Genomic DNA, 18187 nt, shown 5'->3' on the forward strand with positions numbered 1-18187 from the left:
CTCTACCACTTGAGCTACAGCGCCACTTCCGGTTTTCTGGTGGTTTATTGGAGATAGGAGTCTCACGGTCTCTCCTGCCCAGGCTGGCTTTGAACCGCGATCCTCAGATCTCAGCCTCCTGAGTAGCTAGGATTACAGGCGTGAGCCACCAGCGCCCGGCTCAAATACCTTTTGAGATGCTGATTTTTTTGTTGTTGTTGGTCATGGGGCTTGAACTCTGGACTTGCACACTGTCCCTCAGCTCTTCAGCTCAAGGCGAGCACTCTACCACTTGAGCCACAATGCCACTTCTGGTTTTCTAGTGGTTTATTGGAGATAGGAGTCTCACGGACTTTCCCGCCCAGACTGGCATTGAACCGATCCTCAGATCTCAGCCTCCTGAGTATCTAGGATTACAGGTGTGAGCCACTGGTGCCCAGCTGAGATCCTGATTTTTATAACTTGTGATTTTTTTTGACAGGGTAAAGAAGTAAGAATCCTATTTCATAATATCATACAACTTTGCATATATTTAGCCTTTGGAAAGAATCAAGGATGTGGCAATGTCTTTTTCTATTTTCTGTTGCTATAACAAAACCCCACAGACTTTATAAAGCAAAGGTATTTATTTTGCACATTCTGGAGGCAAAGAGGTCTAAGATCAGGATGCTGGTATCTGGCAATGGTCCTGAAGCTGTGACACAGTATGGCAGAGGGCCTCTCATAGCGTGGGTACAGTGAAGAAGTGTTAGTGCAGGTCTCCCTTCCTCCTAGTATAAAGCTACTAATCCCATCATAGAGCCCTCACCATCAAGATCACTAAATTCTAATTACCTCTCAAAGATTCTATCTCCAAACACCATCAAAGCATGAATTTTGGGATTAAGTTTCTAAGATGAGTGTTGGGGAAGCACATTTAAATCATGGCACATGGTAATTTCATTGGGAAACATCTGTATAGCGTTTTAGCTCATTTTTCAAGATTTTTTTATTTTTATTTTATTGTTTTTTTTTTTTTTTTGCCAGTGGTGGGGCTTGAACTCAGGGTCTGGGCACTGTCCCTGAGCTTCTTTTGCTTAAGGCTAGCAATCTACCAACTGAACCACAGTCCCACTTCCAGCTTTTTCTGTTTATGTAGTACTGAGGAATGGAACCCAAGGCTTCATGATTGCCAGGCAAGTACTGTACCACTAAGTCACATTCCCAGCCCAACCTTTTTTTTTTTACTTTCAGGGTTTTTTTAAACTATTTTTTAGTGTTATTATAAAGGTGATGAACAGAGGAGTTACAGTTACGTAAGTCAGGTAAAAGAATTTCTTTAGCAACTGACATGTGTGTGCTTAGAGAATCACCATTAAATAGACAGCAGCAACAGGTCAGCTCTTGCTCTCATTGACTAAGACACCCATCAAGGGCAGATACTGGCAATGGCATCACCTATTACTAAAATCCTCCATTCCAGTTTCTCTTCCCACAACTTGAAGTCCCACACCACCCTCCTCCAGACCAGGAAGGCACATGATCTAGGGGGAAGTCAGTGTTGTCCAACCACAGTCTGTTCCACTGCATCTTTTTCACTGGCAAAGATCTGTACCTAATATCTGTGATCCTGTTTCAGAGTCAGAACAGACTACAGGGACTACAAAAATAATTGCTTGATTGAGTTAATCAAAGAAATGATTTGCCAGTGCCTCATACTCCTACTCATACTCAGGAGGCTGAGATCTAATGATCAAGGTTCAGAACCAGCTGTGGCAGGAAAATGTATAAGACTCGAATCCCCAATTCACCACTAAAGAATCCAGAAATGGAGCTGTGGCTGAAGTGGTAGAACTCTAACCTTGAGCAAAAAAGCTCAGAGACAGCACCCAGCCCTTTAGTTCAAGCCCCTGGAAAGAAAGAGAGGGAGGAAGGAAAGATGGAGGGAGGGAGGAAAGGAGGGAGGGAGGAAAGAAGGAAGGAAGGAAGGAAGGAAAGAAGGAAGGAAGGAAGGAAAGGAGGGTGGGAGGGAGGGAAGAGGGGAGGGACGAACCAGTAATCTTAGCTACTCAGGAGGCTGAGACCTGGGGTTTGTGGTTCAAAACCAGCCCAGATAAGACAGACTGTGAGACTCATCTCTAATTAATGATCAGAAAACCAGAAGTAGGAGCTGGGAAGGTGGCTCAGTGGTAGAGCGCTTGCCTTGCATGCCTGATGCCCTGGGTTCAATTCCTCAGCACTACATAAGCAAAAAGAAAAAAGCCAGAAGTGGCGCTGTGGCTCAAATGGTAGAGCACTAGCCTTGAGCTGAACAGCTGAGGGACAGCACCCAGGCCCAGAGTTCAGACCCCACGACCGGACCCCGCCCCCAAAAAAAGAAAAGAAAACCAGAAGTAGCACTGTGGCTCAAAGTGGTAGAGCACTAGCCTGGAGCAAAAAAGCTTAGGACAGTGTCCAGGCCCTGAGTTCAAGCCCCACAATTGACAAAAAAAGAAAGAAGGAAGGGAGGAAAGGAGAGAGGAAGGGAGGGAAAGGAAGGAAAGAAATGATCCATGAACATATCTTAGAAAAGGGGGAGCCAGCCCTGTGAGTGGAAAGGATTTCTCCCCTGCCAAAACAATGTGTGTAGACAATGCCCTGCATTGTCTACACACATGTAAGAGCCACCTTCTCAATCATTTGGCATTCAAGTAGCTAAGTCAGCTCCACTCTCAGCTCAAAAATGATTGGGGAGCCAAAGTGTTAGCATTCGCCTCTCCTGCCAGGAGGAAAGGGAGTCTGGTTCAGAGACCAAAGCAAAGCTTATTCATCTCATCTATCAAGACCTTGAGCCAGAGTCCTTCACAGCCCCCCAAACATAAGGTTGTCCAGCATTAAAGAACCACAGAAATCAAGTACCCCTCCATGACAGGAGAAATAGCAGGGAAATGGGGCGAAGGTGACAGATTCTGAAGAGTAAATGCACACCTTTGTGCTCTTGCCTTCTTAAAATTCATCCTCTCACCTGCCAGCCTGGAGAATTGCCTATTTACATAACTAGCTTCCTAAAATGGAATATTGGATAATAGTACATGGCGGCTTACTTCATTCGAGCCCATCCCCAGCATAGGAGAGTGATCCAGAAGCTCTCCGACAGCATGGAGCGTGGCATGCTGGCCTGAAGCCATGCCTCTGTGTGGCATGATCCTGTCAGTGCTTCAGAGCTAAGCAGGTGTCAGGCCCAATTGTGCCGAAGTGGGAGACTACAGAGCAGGGAGGCGGAGGCCTGATTCAACAGTGGCCTGCTGTCTGTCCCTCACAGACAGCATCTCTCCCTCGGCTTCACAGCAAAGTCCTTGTTCTGCCCATGGTGCTATGTCAGACATGACCCACATACAGGGCTTGATAGGGGTGGGGGAACTTATAGGATCCATGTGGACAATCCAGTGCGGGAGCTAATCAGTCAGCTCTGATCCATGCCCAGGCTTTGTGCCAGCCTCATACCCCCCATTGGTCCTCTCCACAGCACAAATCTCCCTCCCATCAAAACTGGAACCATGCTGCTTGCCTATAGGAGGAGTATAAATAAGTGATAAGGAAGTGTTCTGATACTGATAAGCGGTGTAGCTCCTCAGTAGACCAGATGTATCAAAGAAGGCAATTGTGTGTGTTTGTTCCTTTATTTTTCAGTGTTCCGGTTCCCGTAGTCAGTTTAGAGAAAATTCCTAACCTAGTGAAGGCAGATGGTGCCAATGTCAAAATGAACTCTACAACCACTACTGCAGTCACTTCTTCCTCCTCCTCCTCCTCCTCCTCCTCTTCCTCTTCTGCTGTCTCCGCCCCACCTCTAATTAAGCCCATCCTGATGTCTAAGTCGGTGCCACCTTCACCTGAGAAGATCTTAAATGGCAAAGGGATCCTGTCCGCCACCATAGACAAGAAACACCAAAATGGCACCAAAAACAACAACAAGCCTTACCGGAGACTTTCAGGTATGTGTCCGTATCATTAGAGTCTGGTTCATGATAAGACTAAAACTCAGTCCCTTCTGTAACCAAGGAATGATATAGTCATATAATTAAGCAGCGTTGTTTCATTGTCAAGGGGACATGGCGTATATTTGCAAACAGGATCCCCCATCTAAAAATGCAAAGGAGAACTGATTCTCTTATTCCTGGGGCAGATAAAGACTCTGGCTTTGTTAAGTGTTTAGCAGGAGTTATCCCCAGTGGCTCAAGGAGCAAGTCTGTGAACTCTGAGTTCACAGATGGCTGTGCAACCAACGATGCTGAGTGGCTGGACGACCCCTGGCTGCTGTAAAAGCATCACTGCTTTGAGGTTGGGTAGTCTACCAGCATGTCACACAGCATGCTGGGCCAGCCCCATAGATGGACTGCACAAGGAGACACGGCCTCCATCCTTCATGTCACAGCACTGTAGGGTGATTCTGTAGGTGGAGCTACATCTGACCCTTCCCCATAGTCAGGCTGGAATTCCCACTGGGGCTGGCACAGTATAGGGCGGGGTGGGGAAGTTGTCTGAGCAGACATGGCCCTGCTAGAGGCCCAGTGGGGATAATATTTGCTTTGGATCTGCCCAAGAATGAAATCCAGAAGTTCTGTTCTCTCCAAACAACCAAAGGTATAAACTTCATAACTTCTCCACACACCATGGGTGCTATCTAACAGTGGACAGGAAAAATGAACTACAGTGAAAACCACCCATTGAGAGAGAAGGTATCTTCTGGTATGAGCAAGAATTTTAAGAACCTTAAGAGGTGTGGGTAATTTCTTATTTCGGATTTCATGTTTATCTGCATTTCTAGTTTTCTATCGTACATCTGTAACTCCAAACTTGTGTCTTTTTCTTTTTAAGTATCTCAGGCCTTAGGTCCAAAGCATTAAAGCAAAACAAGTACTGTGTGCCTGGCACAACTTTCCATGTCTTGTTCACGCACTATCAAGAAAGAGAGCTGGGAGTATGGCTCAACTGGTAGAATGCCTGCCTAGCAAGCACAGGGCCCTGAGTTCAAATCTCAATACCATAAAAACATAAAAATAATCATCAAAACCAGAGAACATAGTGCCTGTCGCTGTCTACAAGCATTGTGGGGGGGGTCTCAATCTATGGGCTGAGTCCCCAACTTCTCTCCTCCCAAATGGCTAGTGCAGAAATGGGTAGGAACATCCCTGGGGCGGGGGGGGGAGCCTGTGTCTTGAGTCCAGCAGCCATGGTTCTCATTACATGAGAGGCATGGCCTTGGCTTCCAGTTGGTGTCCCAGTCTGAAGTTGTTTAGGGAGTGTGTGTGTGTGTGTGTGTGTGTGTGTGGTTATTTTGCATTTTGTGGGTTATTTTATTTCATTGGAGCTTTTGCTTGTTTCTACCTTGCCCTCACCCTTGGCAGGCAGTGCCTACCCCAGCCAGAACCTCTCTCAGTTCTAGACCAACACGAGGTGCTGGTGTGGGTTTGTACACCAGGGGAAGGCCACCACAGCAGACAGCCTGGGGCCTGCTACCCTGGCACCCACTGCCTGCTGAGAAAAGGGTTCCAAGAAAAGAACAGCCTTAGGACTAGCAGTTTTCTTCCCTGAAAAATGAAGTGTTTAAAAAAAAAAACAGGAGGAGCCAGGCGCCGGTGGCTCCCGGTGGCTCACGCCGGAGGCTCACGCCTGTAATCCTAGCTACTCAGGAGGCTGAGATCTGAGGATCATGGCTCAAAGCCAGCCTGGGCAGGAAAGTCCGTGATACTCTTACCTCCAATAAACCACTAGAAAACTGGAAGTGGCGCTGTGGCTCAAGCGGTAGAGCACTCGCCTTGAGCAAAAGAGCTGAGGGATAGCACCCAAGCCCAGAGTTCAAGCCCCATGACCGATCAAAAAAAGGGGGGGGTTGCATTTTGATAGCTGTGAGTATAAGAATGGCTTGCTTGCATCAACATAACCACCAGTGCAGAGATCCTGAAACTCCTGTGAAACATTCATTCATTATATCCAAGTTTATGCCACCAATGCAGGCAGTTTTCAGCCTAGGGAAACAGAGTTTGTAGCCCTAGGGATGCCCAAGTTGCTGAAGAACCCCTGCCCGCAGCAGCCATCTCACCCATACACCCAGAGCTGTACATTTCTGCTCTGCAGGACTCGGGTCCCCATGTTTTCCAGAGATGTTATCCCAGAAGCAATGGAGGATCCTTAGATGTAACCTCCATATAAGCCATCAACAAAAAAGTAGTCCAACCAGAAAGCAGGAAAGATATAGAGAAAGCCAGACCTTCCAGCCTTCATCCCTGGAGGCCAGAGTACCTTGGGCTGTGGGGCTTCAGGACCATGACATCAGGGCAGAGCAAGCTGAGAGATTTACCAGGGCTTGCTCTCTAGGCACTTCAGGTTCTGCCACACAAAGGAACTCAGACTTTTCCCTGCCCTTATCTATGGCTCTGCAGAATGTTCTGAATCAGGGAAATGATTTAGTTGGTTCACAAGGCTGTGTGGAAAGCCCACATTGAAGGCTTTGCAGAGCACGAGGGGCAGGTCAGGCTGACATGTCAAGGAACAATCTCCCACTTAAATGGCTAAGGTAGCAGGAAGGCCAGGGTGGGGGCGGGGCTAGGAACTATGGGAGCAGTCTGAGGAGTAGGGGTTCCTGGGTCTCAGGTGGCTGTCCCTGACATGCATCTGCCATGCTCGAAGTGCCAAGAACCTGTAGGACCATTTTAAGTATAATAAAGTCCTGTATAATAAAGTATAATAAAGAGCAGTCTGGCTCTTTTGCCTGTGGTGTCGCTTCCCACCCTATTCCCTTATTGGACTTAGGAAGGCCAGGTTCAAAGGAGAGTGCCATCTCTCCCTGAGAAGTTCTTGAAGAATATTAGCAGCCGGTTTAAAAAAGAAGAAGAAAAGAAAAACAGAAGAAAAAAAAAACAGATTGCCTGACAATATCTCACTTGTTGGTGCATATGTCATATGTGCATTTTTTTAATGTAGTCTTAATGCCAAATCCTATTTAGTCTCCTTTTTTCTTATATTTTTTATTTGTTTCTTAAACCAGAGAGAGAATTTGACCCAAATAAACACTGTGGAGTATTGGATCCCGAGACAAAGAAACCTTGCACAAGATCCCTCACCTGCAAGGTATTTCTCTTTCCATAAAAAATACTTCCTGCTCTCGCTGGGGCCTTTGTCGAAATGTTTGCATGCCACTTTCTGCACACGGCAGGGTGTGGAACCTCGACATGACCTCCAGCTGTTCTTTGTAAGGGAAATGCTTTCTTCTCATCCACAGTAACAGTGCCTGCCTCAAGCTGGCTGGCTTTTTAAGGAAGAGAGAGAGAGAGAAAGAGAGAGAGAGAGAGAGAACACTAGGCTTCCCCAGTTACTTGGGAGGCCAGACAGTAAATTGTATTTATAGGCACTCACAGGCGGTTCTAAAGCCTGCTACGGTTTAATGTATGCAGGAGCAGCGGCGGCGGTGGCAGCAGCGCCCTGAAAGACAGCCCTAGAGAGAAGGATGAGATGCTGCATCCTTGATCCAGGCACACGAGGTGGCCAGGGGACAGAGGACCCAAGGTGGCTGACTGCCACTGGGCATCCCAAAGCCCCATATTTCCTCCTGAACTGGTAGTGCTTCTTGGCATCAGGATGAAAGCTAAGGCCCTCCCTGCCTAGTGGCTCTGTTTGTCTGGGCCGACTGGAGACTCCCACCTGCCCTTGGATTAACTCTAGCATTCCCTCACGGTTGCTTTTCATCAGAGAGGTTTTCATGGGTTCTGCGTGGAGACTCGTCATCTCATGCCATTTGTTTGGAGGAAGCATTGGCTTGTTAACACCAGGAGTGTAGAGCATGGTTGCATCCGAGGGATCTCTGCCTCTCCCCAGCCGCAGAACAAGAGCTGTTGTTTTGAAGTTGACTTGTCAAGCACCTCTAAATTGCCATGGTTGCTATTTCTGAAATGCAAGGGCCTGGGGAAGCAAGTTTATGTGCTGATCAAAGAGGCTGTGCTTCTCATCTCTCTTCTCCTTAGACACATTCACTAAGCCATCGGAGGGCAGTCCCAGGCCGGAAAAAGCAATTCGACCTCCTCCTGGCAGAACACAAAGCCAAGTCCCGGGAGAAAGAAGTTAAAGAGCATCTCCTGACTTCCACAAGGGAAATACTTCCAAACCAAACTGGGCAAGTTCAGGATTCTCTGCCCGGATCTTCAGGGAGCTCCGGGCCAGAACCGAAAGTCACATCTCCTGCGAAATCCAGGCCACCTAACTCTGTGCTCCCCAGGTAAGTCCTGCAATGGCAAATAGAAGCCCTGAATCCTTGGTCAGGGGACTTTACCTTGATGGTGAAGTGTGCTGAGTATGGTTGGATTATGCATTAAGTGAAATCATGATGGTATGATCTCATTAGGTGCTTTTGAAGTTTAAATAAGGCTGTGTGCATACAAAGCCTTAACCATATCGTGTTCAGCACATTGTACTGCTGTCTGTCATCATTGTCACATGCAGCATCAGTCTCTGTAGCAGAACTTTATCAGACAGTGTATGTTTTTACAGAGGAACATGAGCTGTGGGTGCGGCTCAAGTGGTAGAGTGCTAGTACTACCTTGTTCCAGTATATGCCCTGTCCCCTCACCCTCCCTCCCCACCAAAAAAAAAAAAAAAAGCAAGCTAGAAATAAGAACCTGGAAGGGTGATAACTCAGCTATGGGTAAGTTGCTGGCTGCTTGGGATTTTATATTAGTTGACGATTCCTGGAGTAGGATGGGGAAGCCTTAGGAAGATCAAGAACAACCTGAACCACATGAGCCCAATTGCCACAGGGTCTATGATTTATTTTCCCCTACTCTCTGATGATCAAGACCAAGGGGGAAGTTGGCAGAGTTGAGGTTGTTTGTTCTTGTATTTCTCTCCATGACAAGCAGGCTGCCCTTCTGAGCCACCTGTTTGGGCCTTTTTTTTTTTTTTTTTTTGCTTCTAGTAAGCAGAAAGGAAAAGACACACAACAGAATTGAAACTTGTTTGGTTTAAAAGCATATTTAAAGTGTGTATGTCTGTTTTGGTGAGCAGTAGACTCTTGGTAATGTGACAGAGAATTATATTTATTCAAAAATATCCATTGAGCCAGGTGCCTTTAGCTCGTATCTGTAATCCTAGCTACTCAAGAAGCTGCAATCTGAAGATTGCAGTTTGAAGCCAGCCCAGGCAGGAAAGTCTTAACTTCAATTAATCACCAAAAACAAAAACAAAAAGCTGGAAGTGGAGCTATGGCTCCAGTAGTAGAATGCTAGCCTTGAGCAAAAAAAGCTCAGGACAGCACCCAAGATTGGCACGCACACACACAAAGCCATTGAGTACTTACTCTATAAGCCAGGTACCAGGTTAGATATTCTCAAGGAAGGGTAGAGAGAAACAAAAAGATGAAACTAGACCCTGAATTTAAAACTATAGAGTTTAGAAAATGGCTAAGGCTCAAATATCAATACTTTATATAAAAAGGAAAATTAACAATATTCAATGAAAAGTACAGATAGTTGTGTTATCTGATGTTTTATGCATGCAATGTACCTGCATATTGTCCAATAAGTAAGTAGGCTTTTGGAGAACATTGCTAGAAAAGGAGAGCAGGGAGTTGATTTTTTTTTTTTTTTTTGTCAGTCATGGGCCTGAACTCTGGGCCTGGGCACTGTCCCTCAGCTCTTCAGCTCAAGGCTAGCGCTCTACCACTTAAGCCACAGCACCACTTCTGGCTTTTTCTGCTTATGTGGTACTGAGGAATTGAACCCAGGGCCTCATGCATGTGAGGCAAGCACTCTACCACTGAGCCACCTTCCCAGCCCCAGGTAGTTGATTTTTAAAGCAAAAATAAATATTTGATGGCAACTGTCCCTTTTTCACCAGATCCTCACTCTCATATTCCTGGCACTTTTGGTACACATCTGAATATCTGACAGCAGAATTCTTCAACCATTATAACCAAGCTCAGCTCCAGGCATTTAAGAATATGCAGTCAAGCAGAACTGGCCCCTATGCGTTTCCATCATTGTAGCCACTGTTACATACTTGTCATCTGTCACTGAGCCACACCTCCAGTCTTTTATCACTTTTAGTTCATTTTTCAGATAAGGTCTCACTTTTTTGCCTGGGTCAGCCTCAAACTGATCTTCGTACCCCTCCCTCCTGAGTAGCTGTGATCATATATGTGAACTACCACACTCACCTCATTTCTGAGAGAAGGTCTTCCTAATTTTTATCCAGGCTGGCTTAGAATCACAACCTCCTCTATATTCCCTGAGTAGCTGGGATTATAGGCATGAACCACCACAGATAGTCGTGCAAGATTGTTCACTATAAAGCTGGTTATTGTTTAAGACTATTACCCTTGTTTTAGACTTAGAGACAATTCTGTTCCAGACATCTAGGAAGAGCTATTCTGTATAAATAGTCCCCCATTATTTATTTAGACTTCATGGGTGTTTACAATTGCAGTTAGTATCAAATCCTGTATTTTTGTGGGTTTGTTTTCCTAGTCACACATTGCTGTAATCAAAGTTAATTTATAAAATAGGCACAGTAGCCGGGCGCTGGTGGCTCACGCCTGTAATCCTAGCTACTCAGGAGGCTGAGATCTGAGGATCACTGTTCAAAGCCAGCCTGGGCAGGAGAGACCGTGAGACTCCTATCTCCAATAAACCACCAGAAAACCGGAAGTGGCGCTGTAGCTCAAGTGGTAGAGCGCTCCTTGAGCTGAAGAGCTGAAGGACAGCGCCCTGGCCCAGAGTTCAAGCCCCACGACCGACAAAAAAAAAAAAAATAAAATAAAATAGGCACAGTAACTAACAGGAAAAGAAAGTGAGCCGGGTGCCGGTGGCTCAAGCCTGTAATCCTAGCTACTTAGGAGGCTGAGATCTGAGGATCGCAGTTCAAAGCCAGCCCGGGCAGGAAAGTCTGTGAAACTCCAATAAACCACTAGAAAACCAGAAGTGGCACTGTAGCTCAAGTAAGAGCCCTAGCCTTGAGCTGAAGAGCTGAGGGACAGCGCCCAGGCCCAGAGTTCAAGGCCCACGACCAAAAGAAAAAAAGGAAAAGAAAGTGATAAAATAGAACAATTATAACAACCTACTATAATAAAATTGGCCAGCACTACTACTATTGTACTTTGGGGCCTTGGTTAACTAAAATTAAAGGTTATTTGAACAAAAGCACTGCAGTACTGTGACAGTCAATAATGAACAGGGCTGCCAGCTAAGTAATGTAGGGTAGCATATAGCGTGTGGATACATCAGACAGTGGGATGCTCTATATGCCGGCAGACAGAGCAGAACCACGTAAGATTTTCTCATACTACTCAGAAATGTATTTTAAAACTTACCAATTGTTCATTTCAACATTTTTCTTTTTTTTTGAGGGGGTGGTCTGGTCGTGGGGCCTGAACTCTAGGCCTGGGCGCTGTCCCTCAGCTCTTCAGCTCAAGGCTAGCGCTCTACCACAGCGCCACTTCCGGCCTTGGTGCTGAGGAATCGAACTCAGGGCCTCAGGCATGCAAGGCAAGCGCTCTACCACTGAGCCACCTTCCCAGCCCTCAACATTTTTCTGTTTAATATTTTTGGACCATGTTTGACCCTGGATAACTAAAACTATAGAAAATGTAACCATGAGTTTTGCTCTGGTGGCTCACACCTGTCAACCTAGCTACCCAAAAGGCTGAGAACTATTGATTCTGGTTCAAAGCCAGCCCAAGCAGGAAAGTCTATGTGACTCATCTCCAATTAACCACCAGAAAACTGGAAGTGGAACTATGGCTCAAAGTGGTAGAGCACTAATCTTGAGCAAAGAGCTCAAGGACCATGCCCAGGCCCTGAGTTCAAGCCCCACAACCAACAAAGAAGAAAAGAAAATGAAACCACGAACCTGGGGCAGACTATGTTTAGTGACTTTCAAAGTCTTTGTAGCTATCAAGTATTTTTATTCCAGTGCAGCCCTCCATGGTGCTGCCACTGAAGCCAGTTTGTAAGCATTATGCCCACCTTTGGTCCTCAGCTACACTCAGACTTGAGCTCATCCCTGCCCTGCAGTTCCTGCCATACAGCTGGCCCCTCCCTCTCTCTGCCCAGACCCACCTGAACTCCCATCTGCCTCACATCCTACCCTGCCCCCCCCCCCAGACCCAGCTGCTGCTACCTAGATAGTGGAGGCTGCCGTGTGCTCCCTCTCTGGGGGAAATATGGCTCCTCTGATAAACCTTGTAATAATCTTTCTCCTGTGCCTGCCTGCCTCCATGTGGTCCCCTGGGATGGATGTGATGGATCCTTTCACAGTTTATCTCCTCTTTCTTCACACATACATGCAAAGCCATGGTCTCCAATTCATGAAGAATCACTTAGGAGTCCCTAAGTACTCTTAAGGAGCTGGGTCTGAAAACATTTCTTCACCATTTTTGGCTGATGAGGGACTGCTGTCCCTGACTTAACAAAGAAATAAGTGGACAGTGGAGTCTTCAGGATCTACATAGCTCTGCTCATGCCAGGTACTGGTGGCTCATGCCTATAACCCTAGCTACCCAGAAAGCTGAGCCCTGAGGATCATGGTTTGAAGCTAGCCTAGGCAGAAAGTCTGTGAGACTCTTTTTTTTTTTTTTTTAAATTTTTTTTGGGATCAGTCATGGGACTTGAACTCTGAGCCTGAGCACTGTCCCTCAGCTCTTCAGCTCAAGGAGAGCTCTACCACTTGAGCCATAGCACCACTTCTGGTTTTCTGGTGGTTTATTGGAGATAAGAGTTTCATGGCCTTTCCTGCCCTGCTGACTTTGAACAGCGATCCTCAGATCTCAGCCTCCTGAATATCAGCTCAGATTATAGATGTGAACCACCTGAGCTGGGCTGTGAGACTCTTATCTCCAATTAACCACAAAAGGCCAGAAGTGGAGTTGTGGCTCTAAGTGGTAGAGCACTAGTCTGGAACACAAAAGCTCAAGGACAGCACCTAGGCCCACAGTTCAAAACTCAGGATCAGCAAAATATAAATAAATAAATAGCTCTGCTCCTTGATTGTGTAATTTTTAGGAGAATGTTCATGTATAGGGAACACCAGGTATTTCTATTCTCTTAGGGAAGCAGGAGAATGGGCAAATAAGGTTCATTGGGAAAAAGAATGTCTTTGGAAAAGAAGTGGGAAGCAAAAGCAAATTACAAACATTAGTTAAAGAAATTTTTCTTTATTTGATTATTTTATTGTCAAGGTGATGTGCAGAGGGGTTACAGTTGCATAAGTAAGGTAGTGAGTACATTTCTTGTCTAACTTGTTACCTCTTCCCTCATTTTTCTCCCTCTTTCCCTCCCTCCAGTCCTTCTCCCCAAGTTGTACAGATCATTTCCAACATATTGTCTTCTTTTTAAGACAAGGTCTCAAGCCCAGTGCTTGAGTGGCTCATGCCTGTAATTATAGCTACTTAGGAGGCTGAGATCCAAGGATCACAGTTTAACAGGAAACCCATGAAACTGATTTCCAATTAACCACCAAAAAAAAAAAAAAGCTAGAAATAGAGCTCTGGCTCAAGTGCTAGAACACTCGGGTGAAAAAAAGCTAAGGGACAGTACCCACACCCTGAGTACCTCAGAACCAGCATGCTCACACACACAAAAAAATCAAGGTTTAACTGTATATAGCCCAGACTGGCCTCAAACTCACGTATTATGCTTCAACATGGTGACTATTGCAGTGACATTGTGGTCACCACTCTTGGCTTAACGGTATTATTTTTTAAAACGCTTCAAGTTGATAAAGGCACCAGAAGACTCAAGAATGAACTCTTGTCTGAAGTTAATAGGAAGAAAGGCTTATTTTAGATTAGAGTAAGGTCCTATGTAATCAGATTGAGAAAAAAAATGATCAGGGTTTAATGTTGTAATGCTACAAAACTTACAAAGCACATGCTCATATTAATGATTTATATAATAGATACTTCATCTATACGAAGTATAATTGGTAAAAAAAAAAAAGAGGACTATCACATGTGAAAGGAATTATTCTGACTTAATATAAAATGATAGAATGTGAGGTTTTTGTTTTGTCTTGTTTTGTTTTGTGTCGGTCATGGGGCTTGAACTCTGGGCCTGGGCGCTGTCCCTATACTCTTCAGCTCAAGTTGAGTACTCTACCGCTTGAGCCACAGCGCCACTTCCGGTTTTCTAGTGGTTTATTAGAGATAAGAGTCTCATAGATGTTCCTGCCCAGGCTGGCTTTGAACAGTGATCCTCAGATCTCAGCCTCCTGAGTAGCTAGGATTACAGGCGTGAGCCACCAGCACCCAGCAGAATGTGAGGTTTTTGTTTTTGGTGATACTGGGGTTTGAACTTAGGGCCCTGTACTTACTTACTCATCTGATGCCCTATCAATTGAGCCATGCCTCCAGATTTGCTTTTATGATGGTTACTTGGAAATAGAGTCTTGCAGACTTTTCTGCCTGGGCTGACTTTAAACTATAATCTTCCAGGTCTTAGCCTCCTGAGTAGCTAGGATTATAGATGTAAGCCATTAGTGCCTGACTGTAAATTTACCTTGATGACTTTGAGAATATTTTATCTCCCATATTCTTGAATGAAACCTCTTCTCAGAAACTAGTAAAAGGAAAGTTGGTTCAAGAGTTAGAAAAATGGGGCTGGGAAGGTGGCTCCATGGTAGAGCGCTTGCCTTGCATGCATGAGGCCCTGGGTTTGATTCCTCAACACCACATAAGCAAAAAGAAAAAAGCCGGAAGTGGCGCTGTGGCTCAAGTGATAGAGCGCTAGCCTTAAACTGAAGAGCTAAGGGACAGTGCTCAGTCCCAGAGTTCAGGCCCACAACTGACAAAAAAAAGAGAGAGAGGCTGGGAAGGTGGCTCAGTGGTAGAGCGCTTGCCTTGCATGCATGAGGCCCTGGGGTTCGATTCCTCAGCACCACATATGCAGAAAAAGCCACAAGTGGCGCTGTGGCTCAAGTGGTAGAGCGCTAGCCTTGAGCTGAAGAGCTGAGGGACAGCACCCAGGCCCAGAGTTCAGGCCCCACAACCGGCAAAAAAAAAAAAAAAGAAAGAAAAAAGAAAAAAAATTTAAAAAATAATAAAAAAAATAGAGAGAGAAAAGTTTGTTAGATAACAAGGGTTGGAAAGGAATTTGGAGTGGAACTCCCCTCTCTGCGCTCACTAACCTAGATAATCTTCTCTGACCTCAGACTGCCCATATAATTAAAATTTAGTGACGGATATAATATGTACGAATTAACAAATAGTAGCTTTGCATAAATTGTAGTGGTGTTCTAAGGGAAAACCCTGAAGTAAATGAAAACCTTGGTGCTAGGTTTTTGTTTTGTTTCTTAATTTTTTTCTTTTTCCTTTTTGCAATATATGTCTGCCTCCCAGGCCTCTTTCCCCAGCCTTAGGGCCCTCAAATATCACATGGTCTTAGTCCATTTCATATTGCTACAACAAAATACCTTAAACTGGGTAATAAAGAAAAGAGGTTTTGATAAAAGAGAAAGTTTGGCTCCCATCCTTTCTATATCTCTTGTCTGCTCATTCTTCTTCTACCATCTTGTGTCACCACAGTACAAGGCCCTGGTCAGATGCTGGCACCTTGTCAATAGACTTCCACAACCACAAGCAAAATAAACTAATGCTGTTTATAATTTTTTAAGCGTTTGTTTGACTCACAATTCAAATGACTAGATAGGCCAAGCCATATGGCAGCAGCCTATAGCAGTGCCTAATGAATATGACTACACCTACACATGCATATCCTTCCCAACTAGTCATCCCTTCTATCAGAGCTTCCGTGTCACTTCTGAAAATCAGCCCAATGCAGGTAGCTCAAGCTTATAATTCTAACTACTCAGGAAGCTGAGATCCAAGCATCATGGTTTGAAGCCAGACTGAGCAGGAAAGCTTATCTCTAATTAAGCCCTAAAACAGCCAGAAGTAGAGCTGTGGTTCAAGTGGTAGAGAGCTAGCTTTGAGCAAAAAGTTCATGATCAGTGTCTAGGCTCTGAGTTCAAGCTCCAGAACCAGGCACCCCAAAAAATATGAAAAAAATTGTCAAAAGTTCTGTACCCCAAAACTGAATGCCCTTTTATTCTGTATGCCCCCCCTTTTTTTCCTTTTCCTGGAGTTCATTTTATAAATATTACTTTATATGATCAGATGTGCATAGGCATGTGCCTTTGTGTTCCTCTCCTAAGAATATACTCCTTTTCTTTTTTTGATCCGGTCATGGGGCCTGAACTCTGGGCCTGGGCGCTGTCCCTCAGCTCTTCAGCTCAAGGTTAGCGCTCTACCACTTGAGCCACAGCACTAGAATATACTCCTTTGGTCTCAGCATATGCCCTTTTCTTTTCTTTTTTCAGTCTGGTTGTGGGATCTGAACTCTGGGCCTGGGCACTATCCCTCAGCTCTCCAGCTCAAGGCTAGTGCTCTACCACTTGAGCCACAGTGCTACTTCTAGCTTTTTTCTTTTTGCTTATGGGATGCTGAGGAATCGAACCCACGGCCTCATGCATGCAAGGCAAACGCTCTACCACTGAGCCACCTTCCCAGCCCCAGCGTACTCCCTTTTCTAAACCAAATTAGCAAGCAAGATTGAAGAGACTTGTTTTCTCTAGGGTTAAGTGGTTGTTGGAAAGAAATCGTCACTATAACCAGTACTGTGTCTCTGCTGATCTTTCGGTGTGTGTGTGTGTGTGTGTGTTGATTTTATGGCTTGGACTGTCTCTGCTGATCTTTTGATGTGCGTGTGTGTGTGTGTGTGTGTGTGTGTGTGTGTGTGTGTGTTGATTTTATGGCTTGGACTCAGGTCCTAGACTCTGTCCTTGTGCTTTTTCACTCAAGGCTGACACTCTCCCACTTGAGCCACAGTTCCACTTCCAGATTATTTGATTATTTGGTGGTTAATTGGAGGTGAGAGTTTCATGGGCTTTCCCTCCCAGAGTTGGCTTCAAATGGCAGTCCTCAGCTCTCTGGCCCCTGAGAAGCTAGTATCACAAGCATAAGCCTCTGATCCTTGGCTTCCACTGATCTTTTTGTTCTTCTGCTTTAAAGACATTTTTTTGAGGGGGGGCTTGAACTCTGGACCTGGGTGCTGTCCCTGAGCTCTTCAGCTCAAGGCTAGTGCTCTACCACTTTGAGCCATAGTGCCACTTCTGATTTTCTGGTGGTTAATTGGAGATAAGAGTCTCACAGACTTTCCTGCTTTGGATGGTTTTGAACTATGATCCTCAGATCTCAGCTTCCTGAGTAGGTAGGATTACAGGGGTGAGCCACTGGTGCCAGGCTAAAGACTTTTTTCAAATCCCTTTACTTCATTTTAGGGAGAGAGATAAATGTTTATGATTCCTCTGCCCTCTTTAATGGGAGTTCTTAGCATGCCCATGGCTACTAAAACCAAGATATAGAAACAGCCTAAGTGTCCATTGATGGATGAATCTTTAAAGAATTTTTTTGTTTTTGTTTTTTTTTTGTCAGTCCTGGGGCTTGAATGCAGGGCCTGGGCGCTGTCCCTGAACCTCTCTGTGCTCAAGGCTAGCACTCTACCTCTTGAGCCACAGCACCATTTCCAACTTTTTCTGACATGGTACTGAGGAAGCAAACTCAGGGCTTCATGTATGCTAGGCAAGCACTCTACCACATTCCCAGCCCTTTAAAGAAATGTTGACACATATAACACAATGGAATATGTTGACACATATAACACATATAAAAAGAAGGAAATACTGCTGTTTTCAACAACATGGATGGGAAGTGGCGCTGTGGCTCAAGCGGTAGAGCACTCGCCTTGAGCTGAAGAGCTGAGGGATAGTGTCCAGGCCCAGAGTTCAAGCCCCACGACCGACCGACCCCCCCCCGAAAAAAAAAAAACAGCTCAACAACATGGATGAACCTTAAAGACATTGCTCTAAGTAATGTACATCAGACAGAGACAGACACATGCTATATGATCCCACAAACACATGCCATATGAATCTGTAACACATCAACTCATAGAAACAGGGTAGAGTGCCCAAGTCTGAAGAGGTGCGGGGCAACTTCAAGTTATAAGATGAAAAAGTTCTAGGAATGTAATATATAGCATGGTAGCTATAGTTAGTAATACTCTGTTTTATATTTGATAAGGGCTAAGAAAGTGATCTTAAGAATTTTCCATTAAAGGGGGGGAGGGGGGAGGCTGGGAAGGGATGGGAAGGGTAAACAAAGGAGGAGGCTGCAATGCTTGGTAAGAAATGTACGCATTATCCTGCCCAT

At 45.2% G+C, this 18187-nt stretch overlaps 1 protein-coding gene across 1 annotated transcript in view; it reads left to right on the top strand.

The window, feature by feature from the left end:
• The window catches only part of LOC105999669 (ataxin-7-like protein 1), a 66994-nt gene that overhangs the window by 26276 nt on the left and 22531 nt on the right, over window positions 1-18187 (top strand). The window contains exons 3-5 of the mRNA XM_013034742.1: window positions 3628-3929; window positions 6983-7065; window positions 7956-8206. Coding sequence (XP_012890196.1) covers window positions 3628-3929; window positions 6983-7065; window positions 7956-8206 — 636 coding nt within the window. The remainder of the gene's footprint in view (window positions 1-3627; window positions 3930-6982; window positions 7066-7955; window positions 8207-18187) is intronic.

The sequence above is a fragment of the Dipodomys ordii genome, unplaced genomic scaffold (assembly GCF_000151885.1).
Source record: "Dipodomys ordii isolate 6190 unplaced genomic scaffold, Dord_2.0 Scaffold195, whole genome shotgun sequence".
Taxonomy (NCBI): domain Eukaryota; kingdom Metazoa; phylum Chordata; class Mammalia; order Rodentia; family Heteromyidae; genus Dipodomys; species Dipodomys ordii.